Genomic DNA, 16027 nt, shown 5'->3' with positions numbered 1-16027 from the left:
ATGCAAACATGGGCCTATGTGCATTTTGGGGGGGGGCTCAGAGGTGGAATTACTGGATCCTACCATCATTTTGTTTCTAATTTACTGCTGTGTTCCCCAGCAACTGCTCTACGAGCAGCGCATGGAGGTTCCAACGTCTCAGCATCCTTGACACTGTCTCAATGAATGAACCATGTAGGCTCGTCACAGCTTCACTTGGGGAGAACTTGCATCTTGTTTGCTTTATTAGCACAATGATAAGGGCTACAAGGTTATCTATTCCTGAGGTTCTGTGGCCAGAGTTGTGCTGAAGGCACATGGGAAGCAGCCTTGGTCCTCTGCACAGGTCTTTCCCAGTCTGGGCTCCTCAGCCGGTGCTGAAGGCGAAGGTCACTCTGCTCTTGCCACGGAAGTATGTTGGGAGCTGAGATTAGCATTATCCTTAAATCAGGTGGTCTTGACATTCTCTCCTCACCCGCTGTACTCCCTGGCAGTGCCCCCTGACAGGTGCGTTCCACATTTGCTAGACTGTGGACTTGCTGTCTGCCCCTCTGTTAGACAACACATTTCACGAACACAGGGCGTGGGTCTCTTTTCTCTAGGAACTGGGTGACTGGCAGACAGGTAATAGGAAACGCGTAGTAACTGAATTAACGACCTGTCTCTTCTCATTCATCTGGACCAGGGAGTCACAGACTGCAGGGACCGAATGGGACCAGATCTCTGTTCCCTAACTACAAACCTGATTTTGAGTGTTTGGGGGTTTTACACACTGATTGGGATCGATGAATCTGTACCTGAGAAAGCCAGGTCTCACCAGACCACTCCCAGCCTGGACCTTTACTTGTTTTGTTTTGAGACGGGGTCTCTGTGCGACAGCCTTGGCTGTGCTGGAACTCATTATGTAGACCATGCTGGCCCTGAACTCACAGTGACCTGCCTGTCTCTGCTTCCTGAATGCTGGGATTAAAGGCCTGTGCCACTATGCCCAGCACTAGAGCTGTAATCTTAAATCTCAAGAACCTCAAGTCTCTGTTTTCCCAGCTGGTGGTGTTGTTTTGGTTTGGTTTTAGTTTTTTGAGACACAGTTTCTCTGTAGCTTTGGAGCCTATCCTAGAACTCACATTGTAGACCAGGCTGGCCTCTATCTCACAGAGATTTGCCTCTCTCTGCCTCCCAAATGCTGGGATTAAAGGTGTGCACCACCACCACCCAGCCCAAAGATCTTTTTTCTATTTTAAAGATTTTTTTAAATCTTTTATACATACAGTGTTCTGCCTACAATACACACCAGAAGAAGGCACCAGATCTCATTACAGATGGTTGTCAGCTACCATGTGGTTACTGGGAATTGAACTCAGGACCTCTAAGATGAGCAGACAGTGCTCTTTACCTCTGAGCATCTCTCCAGCTCTTCCCCATGATCTTTTTATAAAAATGAAACAAGTTGGTGTGTCTCAGGTGTCTGGACTTAAAAGGCTGTTTACTGTCACCCCACCTCTTGAAGTCTGGCTCTCTTTGCTCATTGAGAAGTGAAAAAGCCAGTGAGCTATGTTAGGGACTAAAGGGACAGGGAGTTTGTAACTCAAGTGAGGACACCTGGAAGGAGCTGGAAGCTCTCCTTTAGAAGGCTAACCTGAGTCTAGAGAGGTTTTTACATCATATTAAAACAATCAGTCAGTCTGCTTAAATCAGAATACTTTATTAATTTTTAAAATGTCATAGCTATTATGTTCTGTGAACCTACTGTGTGCTTCACTATCTACAAACACACTGTCCAGTGGAACTCCTACTGTGTGCTTCACTATCCACAGACGCACTGTCCATAGAACTCCTACTGTGTGCTACACTATCCACAGACGCACTGTCCAGTGGAGCTCCTACTGTGTGCTTCACTATCCACAGACGCACTGTCCAGTGGAGCTCCTACTGTGTGCTTCACTATCCACAGATGCACTGTTCATAGAACTCCTACTGTGTGCTTCACTATCCACAAATGCACTGTTCATAGAACTCCTATTGTGTGCTTCACTATCCACAGACACACTGTCCAGTAGAGCTTCCTATGATGTGGAAAGAGTCAATTAAGATCTGCCCTGGATAGGAAGCTGCTAGTCACATGTGGTTGCCATTCACCAAAATGCAGCTGCTGTGACGAAGGGACTGAAGTTTTAATGTTAATTGTAACTAATGTAAATGTACCTAACTGCATGTGGTTACCGACGACCATAGAACGGCACAGATAGCAGTAGATGGCCACCGTGGCTGCGAGTCCGTATCTTCCGCTTGTTCATGGTGGCTAGCGCCTCCAGGTCCTGGTGACCTCATCTGTCAAATGGAGAGTGTAGTAGCCACTAGCCCACACAGCACAGGTGTGGGGATTCACACTCAGGCCGCGAGAGCGGAGATCTCTGAGTGTTGACAGCTGCTGAGCCTTCTGGAGGCTTGGACTAGATAGCCAGCCTGAGGGATCATCTCAGGCCGCCCTGCCGCCCCTTACTTTGTCAGCTCCTGCACCTCCACTGCATGTATTATCGAATCCCCGTTGTTTTCTCGGGGAAGTCTTTCATCTTCACTGGGAACTTGGGCAGGGGCAGGACTGGGTTTGATTGGAGTCCATATTGCTCCTGGGCTCTGACGGAGCTCAGTGTAGCTGGGGTGACTGCACACAGCTATAGGCCCTGCCATCAAGCCAGGTACTCTGGCCCCCTCTGTGAGGATTGGGTTGTTCAGTATGCTGGGGTCATTTGGATCTAGTCAGAAAGCAGGAGACAATTTACCGAGAACAAGGTTTTTGTTTTTTTTTTTGTTTTTTGTTTTTTTGAAAGGAGAGAAGGAAGAAAAGCTAGCTCTCCTGTCTGAGCTTTGCCGCAGGTAAGGCAAACATTTATGACAGGCTGTGACTCAGACCCAGAGGTGACATGGCTTAGCAGTGAATCAGTTCCACTGATAAGCAAGATTGGACTATTTTATTAGCAGGAACTAAGGCCTAACTCTTATTCACCAAGTATTCCTTAAAAACTCATATTTAACTGGCAGGGTGAGGCCTCATTTTGTTTTACCATAAAGTTTTATTTTTGTTTGTTCTTTTGCCTACACCATTGTTTCTATCCCAGTAGCTCTGCATGTGAACTAGGAAAACAGTTCTGCCCCCTTCCCTCCTTCCCTCCCTCCTTCCTTTCTTTCTTCCTTCCCTTCCTCCTTCCTCCCTTCCTCCCTTCCTCCCTTCCTCCCTCCCTCCCTTCCTCCCTTCCTCCCTCCCTTCCTTTTTCCCTCCCTCCCTTCCTTCCTTCCTTCCTTCCTTCCTTCCTTCCTTCCTTCCTTCCTTCTTTTCTTCTTTCAAAAAGGGTTTCTCTGTGTAACAGCCCTGGTTGTCCTGGAACTCTCTCTGTAGACCAGGCTGGCCATGAACTCACAGAGATCCACCTGCCTCTGCCTCCTGAGTGCTGGGATTAAAGGCATGCGCCACCTCCGCCTGGCCTGCTATCTTCCTTCTAATAAACAATGTAAGAAGTTATGCTTCTGCTCATCCTTCCTCATTGCCTGCGTCTTCCCCATCTCTGCCTCCTGGTGGCATCTTCTTAGGCCTTAAAAGCATGAATTATTCAATAACTGTGGGTGAGGGATGCTATGTCGGGTATCACCGTAGCTCTTCAGATAATGGGGAGCAAGCTGGGCTTATACCCTACCCACAGGCAGCCTATCGACAATGCTGTTAGCAAAGCAGAGTTTGATGAATCAGCCGGAAAAGTTGTCCTCGTGTTGACGACAAGAGCTTGACAACTGTTATCTACTGGGTAACAGTTTCACACCTATGAGCTTCATTTTAATTCATTTATTTTATCACTGAACATATTTAGGCTTTTGGTTGGTTGGTTTTGGTTTTTGAAGACAGAGCTTTTCTGTGTAGCCTTAGCTGTCCTGTCCTGTAGACCAGGCTGGCCTCAGACTCACAGAGATCCACCTTTCTCTGCCCTCCCACATGCTGGGATTATAGGTGTGTGCTGCCAACCACAGCTCTAAAGTCTTGCTCTAAGTTGTGCTGGCAGTGTGTCTGTTTGTACACGGGTACAGGCAGAGAGGTGTGCTTGACCAGCGTGTGGAGGCCGCAGGAGGACACTGTGCATCCTCTATTGCCCTCCACCGTGTTGCTTTGAGGCGGTCCCTCACGGAACCTTGCGGTTTTTAGGCTGGGTTAGACTGGAAGCCCCCACACCGTTCCCATCTTCCTAGCTTCTAGGGTTACAGGTACGTGCGGACACATCCATTTTATTTTTCTTAAGATCCAAACTCAAGTCCTGCCCTGGGCCTTCTCTTCAGCCCGGAAGTGAAATCTTTCAGAGCTGGAGAAATGGTTTTGGATAGAGTGGGGTAACTCCCTAGGCGAGCGTCTCATAGCCAGTCTCAGGGAGAGCTGGGGCTCCACAGGGCGCAACCCCCTGGGGAGGCTGTTGCGTTGTTTCTTTTGCAGAGCTGAGTGAGTCTCAGGCACATCTGCTCTGTCTGCTCATGACTGACCCTCTCCTCCCCTCGGCTCTTTCAGCACTCCGTTTCTTCCAAAGGAGAATCATAATACCGTGGGTTTTTGTTTTGTTTTGTTTTAAGCAGTGTCTCTCTATATAGCCCTGGCTGCCCTGGAGCTTTCTATGTAGACCAGGTTGGCCTCGAACTCACAGAGATGCTCTTGCCTTCACCTTCCAAGTTTCTAGGATCAAAAGTGTGAACCACCATGTCTGGCTCCGGGCTCTTTTCTACCATCACATTTCCTTGGGAATCTCAGCCCTTGGGTTTCTCACCCTACCAGGGTCAGAGCCTGGGCACTGGGGCCTTTGGTCTGCACACTTCTGACCTCCAAAGCCTTATCTGAGGCTCCTGATGCTATCTACAGGAGTGGCCTGGTTTGAAGAAGCCCTTCCCCCAACGCGGTGTCCAAAGCCATTTCATGGGTGTGGTATTATTTGTTGTTCACAGCCCTTGGAGCTGCTGGGGCTTATTTCTGTGTTTGTAAGTGAGGAGGGCACACGCCTCAGCGCCCCTGAGGGAGAGCAGAGCTGTGTGACCAGGAAGAGGTAGAGAAGGAAGAGAACCTGGATTTGTATTTGGGTTCATAGTCTGGGCATGACCTTTCCCACGGCTCTGGGCACAGCAGGTTCTCTATGTGCATCAAATCTCTCGCTTTAATTCTACTCAATGTTCCTTCCTAGGCTCCACTGACAATGAGCAGCCCAGACTCCTCGGATCTCCCACTAACAGCCAGCCTGCTTACTTAGGAGCTAGAGGCAAGAGCCAACCACAGCACAGGAAAGAGGGCTGAGATTGTTTTAATTGTTGGCAATGATGAGACCCTCCTCAGAGCTAAGATGACCTGTGGTATGAGATATTGCCTATTGTGGAGCAGGGAGGGGGGGGGCGGAGGCTTAGGGTAAATTCGGTCATTTTTTTTTCACCAAGGAGTAACAGGATCTGATGATCATAATTTCTACTCTGCTTTTGTTTTCAAAATTCTCTTCTGGGGGTATTTGACTTCCTCTTGGTACGATGTCTTGGGTAGAGACTGGCTGAAGCAGTTACTAATTCTGATTCACAGAACTTCCCATGATCTCAGGCACATTTTTGTTCTTTCATTTGATTCTTAGTTGCCTCCATCCCTGGTGGGCTCTTAATTTCCCCCTTTTACTGAGGTTCTGCCCCCCCTAAGATTCAGGTCCTCAGCTGGCCTGGATGAGAGTTTGCTAAGGACCAGCCTGGATTCACTCTCTAGCAAATTATGTCTCCGAAACATACCAGTCAGAAACCAGCAGGAACTGAAACTCGTGCATTCAAATAAACTGTTTAACTTTATTGTGTCTTGGAATGAAGGTGGTGAGAATAGGTTAGGCAGGTGTCTGTGTGTGTGTGTGTGTGTGTGTGTGTGTGTGTGAGAGAGAGAGAGAGAGAGAGAGAGAGAGAGAGAGAGAGAGAGAGAGAGAAAGACAGAGAGAGGACAGAGTGCTTACTTAGCATACAGAAAGCCCTGGGTTCAAGTTCTGCGTAAAGGCATATATGTATGTAATCCCAGAACGTAGGCTAACGCAGGCAAACTATATATCAAGTTTGTGGCCAGTCTGGGATATGTGAGACCCTGTCTCAAACATTAAATTAAACTTAAAAAAGAACAGGTGACCTCTTACACCCTACAGGTATTTGGCAGATTATAAATCCTACACAAAGAAGCTGGTTCTCCTGAATATTAGATACCAAGGCTCACTAGTGGAGACATCTAGATAGAGTAGCAGGAAGCAGCTCATATGGCTGGGAAGTCCTGAGAAAGACGTGGGTTGCTGGGTTCCTCAGCCTACAGGGACATCTCAGCGTGCAGGCTTAGAAGTGAAGCTGACTTTGGGCAAAAGACTATCCTGCCCTTTTCCCTGTAGTAAGCCTGGGGCAAATTAATTAATAATTCCTGCTTTTGTTCCTTCATCTATAAAATGGGCACTCTGGTACCCTGGTAGTAAGGTTAGGCATCGGTGTCAAGTGCCCACACAGAGTGGAGGCTCACATATAAAATCAGCCTACTACCAGTGGGGCTGGATACCATTCCCCAAGTGGGCTTTAAGAGGGGGCTTTTGTGAGTCTTTCAGATGGCCGGGGTTCACTGCTCACAATCCAAAAGTCCATCTCAGAGGCCCGTGGGGCATTGGGCTGCAGACGCAAGAACAGGAACCCAGGCTGCTTTGGCCTGGGATGTTCCTGTGTCTGTGTTATCAGCCATCTCAGAAATGCACAAAGCTCCTTCTCTTCCTATAGCAGTTGCGGTTTGGCCCCAAAGCATTTTCCTTGAACTCATTTGGCAACATCTTTCTGAAGCACCGGGGCAGCCAGGGTCGGGTCAGGCATGCCTCTAGTGAGTTCCCTGGGGTGGCTTGCCAGAACTGCTTTAAATCCTGGGGACTGAGAACTCTCTCTTGCCCCACTACAGACAGCCCTGGCTCCTGGTTCTTGTGGAATTGCCCCATCCTTGTGGTTGCCAGGCTGGCTGACAATCAGGGCAGTCACTGCCCGTGTACCAGTTGCCCTAGGTGGTCACTGAGATCTGAAATGGAGCCGTGAAGGAGTTATTCTACTAGGGCTGTCCCTTGCTTCACTGAGCACTTCCTGTTCCTTGGGGCTCTGGGGCCTGGGAATGTCCTAGGGAAGGCAAAACGGGGTGCTGCCCTGGTGTCTTAATGAGAAACACCAATGGCTGCTGTTTGCTCAATGCTGAGACTCATGCTCTCTTTTAATCACTAAGGCAACGCTACTCATCACCCTTAGGCACACCTGAGAAGTTCAATCACATAAATCATGGAGAAGCTACTCACTAACAAGCACTCTGTGGGCACCTGCATAACAGTATTAATACAGTATAGTTGTGACCTTCAAGGACGCCTATTCTTTTCTTTAAAAGGTATTTTAAGAGTTATTTTTTTTCTTTTTTAAAAAATGTTTATTCTTCTCAGCCAGGTGGTGGTGGTGCAGGCCTTTAATCCCAGCACTCTGGAGGCAGAGACAGGTGGATCTCTGTGAGTTCGAGGCCAGCCTGGTCTACAGAGAGAGTTCCAGAACAGGCTCCAAAGCTATAGAGAAACCCTGTCTTGAAAAACAACAACAAAAATTATTCTTCTTTCATAAAATACATCCTAAGCACATCTTCCCCTTCCTCCACTCCTCCCAGCCTCCTCCCCAACCTCCTGTCTAGGACTCATATTCTTTAATATTGATTTTTATTACTTGTATGCATCTGTGTATGTGCATGTGTGCATGCATGTGTGCGTGTGTATCTGCGTCTATACACATGAATGCGAGTGCCTGCAGAGGCTGGAGGTGTTAGGTCCCCTGAGAACTGGAGTTACTTATGGTTGTGTGCTGTCCGACGTGGGCGTTGAGAATGAAGCTCAGGTTCTCTGCAAGAGCAGTCAGCACTCTTAACTGGTGAGCTGTCTTCCCAGGGCCGAGGCTCCAGAATGAGTATAAAGACACAGGAGCCACGCGCCAGCGTCCATTTCTCTCTGCCTCCCAATGGCAGGAGCAGTGTGACCAACCCCTTCCGGCTCTGGCTGCCGTGATGGACTGTCTCTGGACTGTAAACCAAAATGAACTTTTCCATTGCTTTTGTCACAGCCACAAAAAAGCAACCAATAGAGAGAGTAAATCTCTGTTCAGACTCAACCGATTGTAAAATACTCAGCCTGCGCATCCCCGCTGGCCTCTGTGCACAGCTGGAGCAGGCTGGTCAGCCTCGAGTTCTCTCTCAGGCCTTGTCTGCAGGGTTTGTCCTGGATTGATTCCTGTGGCTCTGATAAAATAGCCTGACAAACCCTACACAGAGGAGAAAGGGTGTGTTATAGATGACGGCTCCAGGTTGCTGTCCATTGTTAAGTTTGGCGACAGGAACTTGAAGCAGCTAGTCATAACACATCCACGGTCAAAGGCCTCAAGAAGTTAATGCTGCTGGCTTGCTTGCTTTCTCTACTTTATACACTTCAGGACCTCATGCCTAGGGAAAACTTCCAGATGTCTTGGTCTTCCCATATCAGTGAATTTAATAGGTTAGTCCCCCACAGGCACACCCACAGCCCAAGTCAATATACACATTCCCTTGAGACTCTTCCTGGGTGATTCCTGGTCATGTCAAGTTGAGTTAACCATCACAGGGTCTGACACAGTGCAAAGAGTGAGTGGCCAGCAAAGGAATTATCCTGTGAAAACAGACAGGGGTGTCTGGGTCTCTGGCACGGACGCTGGCAGACTGCTTCAGCTTTCCAGAGCTGAGTCAGAGGCAGGCTCCACTAATCAGATCACAGGAAGCGTCCTGAAGAATGCCCCTAGCTGTGGTCCAGAGTGTTCTGCTTTTGCATCTGTTGTTTTGTTCTGGGATGAAAGTGCTTAGTTCCTTTCCAAAGGAAGGAACCGTTATCTTACTAACCACAGAGGTGGCAGTCCACCGACGTAGGTGATGGGGAGAAGGGAGAGGGCATTTCCGGCCATTTAATCTGATGTCCAGAGTCTGCCACTCTGACCTTTGTTAGGAAGAAAAGGGGCAGAATATACTGATACACTGAATAGAATAAATACTTGCCTGTGGCTACTGATAAGAATTTTTTTTTTTTTTTTTTGGCTCAGACTAGGCCTGGCTAGAGGCCCTTCTTCCTAGCTCTGTGATCTTGGGTAGAGTTCGTGAAAGGAATACCTGGCTCTCACTGAGCCCCCCGTCTCCACCCCCAAGGCAACACTTTTAGTATGTCTGTCATGTGACCAGCCTGGAATCTACTGGAAGTTCCAGGTGAATAGCTCCACCTGGCCTGTGGTCAGCCAGCTTCTGTTTAGCTTCCCTGAATAGCCATTGTTCTCAACATCTGCCTGGGTCATGTGCTCAGCGTCACGTGTCGGACGTTTTGGGGGATAACTTGGTTTTCCTCATTAGATTGTGAACTTCTGAAAGTCCTTAAGGCTGGATTCTAAAATCCTCTTTCCTTTATCGCTTCTATCAGTCAAATGAAACGGCATGGAATTCAAGGCTCACATTGTGTCTGGCTAGAACCTTTCTGTACAGCCCCAACCTCCTTTGCTTCCAGCCAACCATGCTAACATCGCCTTTCTTCCTCTGAATTTTCCTTTTCTGTAGCCCTTGGATGGCAACTGAAATCATCCTGCCCTCCTCAGTGACCTCTGGGCACACCCCCAGTAGGCCACCCTCAGGTCCAGTTCAACACCTGGCAAGTGCTATTTAAAAAAAAAAAAAAGTCGTGGCGCACGCCTTTAATCCCAGCACTCGGGAGGCAGAGGCAGGCGGATCTCTGTGAGTTCGAGGCCAGCCTGGTCTACAAGAGCTAGTTCCAGGACAGGATCTAAAAAAGCTGCAGAGAAACCCTGTCTCGAAAAACCAAAAAAAAAGAAAAAAAAAAAAAAAAGTCAATTTGCTGGGTGGAGGATTAATGTCTGTGGGAGACCTCACTTGGAGAATCGTTGCTGTGAGGTGCCTTGGTCTGAGCTGTCTGGTCATTTCTCCCATGATTTCTCTTCCTCTAAGAGGGAAGCTTAGGAAAGAAAGCCAGCTGGACCATGTGAGGCCCACTCAAGCGGAAAAGTTAATGTTTGCAGAGTGAGGTTCCTGACTCACAGTATTGCTATGCTGAGGTCTTGGAAGAACGAGGTGGTTAGGCCCTCAGCCGGCTGTGTGTTGGGAGCAGAAGTGATGTGGCAAGCGGCTGAACAGAACCCACCTCCCCGACATTCCTCAGCAGCAGGGCAAAAGCAATGGTTAGGCGCGACTTCAAAGTGTGGCTGCCAAGACGCCCCAAATCAGAACCATACCACTTAGTGACTGGGTGACTTTGAATATGTAATAAACCTCACTTGCCTTAGCTGTGAAGGGAGGTATGACAAAAATAATAGTAAAAAATACACTGTTTCCTAGGCGACGAGATGATGCTTTTAATGCATGTGATACTCAGACGCAAGCATTTATCTTGGTAAGTTTTGGAGGATAAACACAGGAGCCCTAAGAAAACTACTCGAGGCTAGGTTTACCCATTTTCTCATTAAGGTAGGTGGTCTTTCCAGGCACAGACACAGAGAAAAAAGATCTTAGGTCTCCAAAGGTGGTCCAGTAGTGAAGGGAACCTCCAAGTCCCCCACTGGTCACCGACAGAACTGCTTTCTGGATGAGTGTGTGGATGAGGCTTTGGGAGGGAGCCCAGCTTAACTGCTAAGCCATGATGTTGTCTTACTGACTTTGGAGCAAGGAGGGCTTCAGAATTGAAATCTCAGGCCCCACTGTCAACTGTGAGCTCACTGTATCACGTTCCATCCTCAGTGTGTTCATCTGTAGCATGGCCATCCCCGTGTCTCAAAGGTCAGTCAGTCCCCTTGGGTTCTTTCCACAGCAAAGTGGAAACGCCAGTTGGGAGGCCTGAGTGAGGGAGGTGGAGCTGAATCCTTATTCCTTGGAAACTGACTCAGGTGCGTCCTGCAGCTGCCAGACAAAGGGGTAAACGGTGCATGAGAGACTCTGGGGAATGTGTTTTAGGGGCGTCAACTAGATTCTATATGACCTTGAATTATTTCTAGTTGATCGAATCTCTTACTTTTTTGTATTTGCAGATGAGAAGAAGAAAACAAAGAAAGTTGATAATGAACTCAACCCGGTCTGGAATGAGGTGGCTACATTGCTTTTTTTCAACTTTCTTTTAAAGGATAAGCTTTGTCCAGTTGTCCCTCTTTGGGTTGGAGGCTAATGCTCTTCTTTGGAAGAAAATCTCTATGTGACATCCCCATCCATTCCAGTTCCCTTCTTTCCCTCAAAGATCAGAGCAGCTCAGTGATGGCCTGGCTTGCGCCCATTTCCTGAACACCAGAGACGTGTGTACCAAGCCTGCGCAGGAGGGAGGAGTCCTAGCCTAGCTCACTAGCTTGACCTATGACCCCATCCACTTCTTTAGCACAACAGTGAACACTAGAACATCTCCAGTCTTAGAGAGCTCCTTGTAAAACCATGTGTGCATGCCATTTATTAAAAGACAAGCCCTTAATACTTGAAACCACGCAGGTCAGCAGGCTGTGAGCAAGTCTACCCTCTGTAACTCACAACACAACCACTGAACCTTAAGACCTGTGAGAGCAAGAAGCCCCTGGTACCTCGTGCGCTCCTAGCACCTGGAACAGAACCCCAAGGATAAAACAAGGCAAAACCATATTTGCATGCCTCCATTGCTTCTGAGTTGTACCAATCTGACATGAGTCTTAATCCACATGACCCAAGGAAAAAGATTTATTTTCATGTGGGGTCATTATCCACCTTAACTCCATTTTGTTTCCAATGTGTTCCCCCCCCCTTCATTTTGCAAATGTAGTGAACAAGTAAGCATCCTACCTGCTGTTTTGTGGCTGAACCCAAACCTCAGTGCAATGCTAGCCCCACACTCCTTGGGATTGGTGGGTGTACTCACAATTCTCATAGGAACTGTGGGACAAACTTCTATCCCAAAGTCACTATAAAGAGGCTCCAATTGCTTATTTTGAACAATCAGTTGATTATCAAGTCAATCAAAGGCATTCATGGTATGTTGTTAATTCTTTTGCCTCTATTATTAGAAAGTAAGTTACTGGGTTTCTGGCTTATTCATTACTCAATAATAACGCCTACAAGAGCAGGCTTTAAAAATAACCATTAAAGGAAGTATTTTCTCAACAGTTTTGGTAGGCGTTTAGTTCATTTTCTGACCATGAGTCAGAGGTTTGGTGACCCAGCTAGAGCCCTAAGACCTAGAAAATGATTCAGGGAGTGGCCCACACATTCCCTGAATCTCTATCTAGTCTGCCTTTTTTACCACCCAACCTATAGAACTTAGTAACTCAAAAGATTTTAGTGACGATTACTGCCCAATATATCTTATATTCTGCTTAATGGCCTTTTCTCATAACCTTTCTGTGAACAGATTTTGGAATTTGACTTGAAGGGCATACCACTGGACTCTTCGTCTTCCCTTGTGATTGTTGTCAAAGATTTTGAGACAATTGGACAAAATAAGTAAGTTACTTCCAGAGACTTTATCATTTTACATATTAAGGTACTTTGAATAATTGGCCCCCATAATTTCATAGGGAGTGGCACTACTAGGAGGCGTGGCTTTGTTGGAATGGGCATGGCCTTATAGCAGGAAGTGTGTCTCTGTGGGAGTAGGCTTTGAGGTTTTCTATGCTCAGGATACCGCCCAGTGGCTCAGTAGATTTCCTGTTGCTTACAAGATGTAGCACTCACTCTCAGCTCCAGCGCCACATCTGCCTGCACACTGCCATGCTCCCCATCATGATGATAATGGGCTGAACCTTTGAAACTCTAAGCAAGCCACCCCAATTAAATGTTTGCTTTATAACGGTTGCCATGGTCACGGCATCTTTTCACAGCAATGAAAACTCTAACATACATATTATGTTGCTATTATTTGTTTCGTTGAATTATATATTATGGCGTTTTTACTAACAAATTATAGTATTTTTTTTAACATGCTAGTGTTTCAGCTCCATGCCCTAATGCTCCTACCCCTTCATGAGCCACGTGAGCAGAGTGCTGCAGCCAGTGAGGGGCGGGGCCAGTGCTGCAGCCAGTGGGGGCGGGGCCAGTGCTGCAGCCAGTGGGGGCGGGGCCAGTGCTGCAGCCAGTGGGGGCGGGGCCAGTGCTGCAGCCAGTGAGGGGTGGGGCCAGTGATGCAGCCAGTGAGGGGCGGGGCCAGTGCTGCAGCCAGTGAGGGGCGGGGCCAACTCTGTGCTTTCAGAGGTAACAGGAGCCACAGTTATTCACTGATCTTTGCCCCAGTGTCTATAGCGCTCAACACTCAGCCGTCATCAGTCTGTCTCATGTCTTCTTTGCCAACTGTACCTCTTACCTCTTGGCTCAGCTCTACTATCTGAGTTGCAGCCACATTAGCTGTAACAAAGATCTTTTCTCTGTGTGTGCTTTGCTAGTGTATGTGTGTGTGTGTGTGTGTGTGCGTGCACGCACACACAAGCAGGCACAGGCACATGTGCCACAGTATGCATTAAATCAGGGGACAACTTGTGGGAGGCAGCTCTCTCCTTTCACCACACACATGTGTGTTATGCATTCCCCAGTCAGACACGTGTGGAGGCCAGTTGCCAGTGTTCCTCAATTGCTTCACTACTTTATTTTAATTTTTAAATTTTTATTTATTCTTTTTGACTTTCACATTATGCATCTCAATTCCATTCATCTCCCCATCCCTTTGTATCCGCCCTCTGCTCTTATAACTTCCCCTCTCCCGCGAAATAAAATAAAGTGTAAGAGAAAAGAAAAAGCGAAAAAGAAAGAAAGAAAAAAAATCTCACCATGGAAGCTGTAGTGTGACACAGTAACTCAGTATAGCCTTTGTCCATATATTGTTACCTACAAGTGTTCATTGAACTCATTGGTTTGTTTTGAGGTCTCTGGTTTCTGCAATATTATTGATACTGGGCTCTGATTGGGACTCCTCTTAGTTATTCTGTTTTTGTCCTGTGTCATGGAGATCCTGCAGCTTTGGATCTGCAGGACCAGCCCATTCATGTGCTCCAGCAGATCACAGAAGGGGTGGATATTGAGGTGGGCCAACTCATAGCCCTGGTTCTGCGACTAGGTGGTTGCAGGGTTGTTCAGGCCACCAGCTCTCCCCCATCCTCACCACTAGGGTGAGCTCTCCAACACTGCCCTGGTTAGTTCACCCTAAACAACAAGGGTATGGCCGGTTCTCCTGCTTTCATGCCCTCAGGGCAGGCTCACCCACAGCAACTCTACTGTGTTGCCCAGGCAAGGTGCAGGGCCGGCTCTCCTGAGTGCTGTAGCTGGTAAGGGAAAAGCACAGCTGTCTTGTTCTCATGACCTCAGGGCCAGCTCTCCCATTTACCACAGTAACACACACACACATACACATATGACATCTCTCCCTCACCCACTATGGCAGATGAGGGGGATGGGACCGGTTCTCCCATAATCACATTCTTACTTACCCGACAACAGGGTCAATTCTTCTGTGCTAGATTTGTTCTAGAATGTTCTGGTCCTATTCCCTTTCTTAGACTGAAAAGCAATGTGCACTGGAATTTATGCTACAGCAATGTAATGTTTTGTTTGTTTGTTTGTTTGTTTTGGAGATGGAGTTTCATGTAACCTAAACTGATCTCAAACCTGAGATGACTTGAACTTCCGGGTTCTTTTGTTTATACTTTCCAAGTACTGGGATTACAGGGGTGCACTACCACACCCAGCTCCAATCTAGCCTTTTAAGGTTCTTGCATATCTTAGTTTTGAACCATTATATAAACAGTCATCTTCCCCCTCCACTTCCAGAAGAGAGTTTTAGTTCCCATAATTCAAAGTTCTGGGGAAGTGGTTAGGAGAGCCCCAGAGGAGCCTCTGATTGTCACTAGAGGTACGGACACCCATCTCTTCCTCTCTCTGCAAATGGAGGCGTTGTCAGTGTTCCAGACAAGCTCCCCTCCACTAGGAATAGTTAGAGGGTGCACATGCACATTAGCATTTTCTAGTGGTTATATTAGCAAAATAAAAATGAAGCCAGAGTGTGAATCCTACTTTTTAATCCAAGATGGCATGATCTCAGTGTGGGATCAGCCTGCCTGAGATCGTCCAGACAGTGCTTACACAGACATGAAATCCACTCTACATGCTGTCCTTCTCACTCCAAGTACTGTGCCCGTGCGTTTCTGGACAGAGTGGTTGTGCAGTCTCTCTCTCAATCTCTACCTTGTTTTTTCTAGTCTGAGAAGAGGAAATATTGATGAGTTCTGTTATAAGAGGACCCACCTAAATTTTGAGATTCTGCACATCTTGCTTAGATACAGGTTTTTATAGACAACTATTTATTGCAGGGGTTGGGGAGGGCAAACTATGTCACCATATGAGGTCTAAGGACAGCTTTCGATCATTGGCTCTTTCCTTCTAGCCAGTCCAGGGATCTGACTCAAGTAGTCAGGCTTAGCAGCAAGAGCCCTTGTCTGCTGAGCCTTATCTTCTTGTTTTGTTTTGTTTTGTTAAGATGAGATTCCATGTAGTCCCCGTTAGTCTCTAACCCCCTCAGTAACCAAGGTCGATGGTCAAGTTCAGGTCCTCCTACCTCCACCCACCCACAATGGACCGGGCCCTCCCCCATCAATCACTAATTAAGAAAATGCCCTACTAGAGGCTGGAGAGATGGCTCAGAGATTAAGAACACTGTCTGCTCTTCCAGAGGTCCCGAGTTCAATTCCCAGCCAACATGATGGCTCACAACCATATGTAATAAGATCTGGTGCCCTCTTCTGACCTGTAGAAACACATGCAGGCAGACTACTGTATACATCATAAATTAATAAATCAAAAAAAAGTAAAGAAAATGCCCTACAGCTAGATTTTACAGAGACATTTTTCCCTGTTGAGGTTCTGTGGTTCTGCCTTTCCAATGACTCCAGCTTGTGTCAAGTCAACATAAAACCAGTCAGCACACAAGTCATCATCCCACAAACACTAAGGCCAACTCAC

General features: G+C 47.3%; 1 protein-coding gene across 2 annotated transcripts in view; it reads left to right on the top strand.

Moving 5' to 3' along the window:
• The window catches only part of Myof (myoferlin), a 144822-nt gene that overhangs the window by 10392 nt on the left and 118403 nt on the right, over positions 1-16027 (top strand). For both annotated transcript variants that reach the window (XM_038323629.1, XM_038323623.1), the window contains exons 2-3: positions 11101-11156; positions 12435-12526. In XM_038323629.1, the coding sequence (XP_038179557.1) occupies positions 11101-11156; positions 12435-12526 (148 nt within the window). The remainder of the gene's footprint in view (positions 1-11100; positions 11157-12434; positions 12527-16027) is intronic.

This window comes from Arvicola amphibius, chromosome 1 (genome assembly GCF_903992535.2).
Source record: "Arvicola amphibius chromosome 1, mArvAmp1.2, whole genome shotgun sequence".
NCBI lineage: Eukaryota > Metazoa > Chordata > Mammalia > Rodentia > Cricetidae > Arvicola > Arvicola amphibius.
The sequence above is the reverse complement of the archived record's forward strand: the minus strand, read 5'-3'. Positions and strand labels throughout refer to the sequence as shown.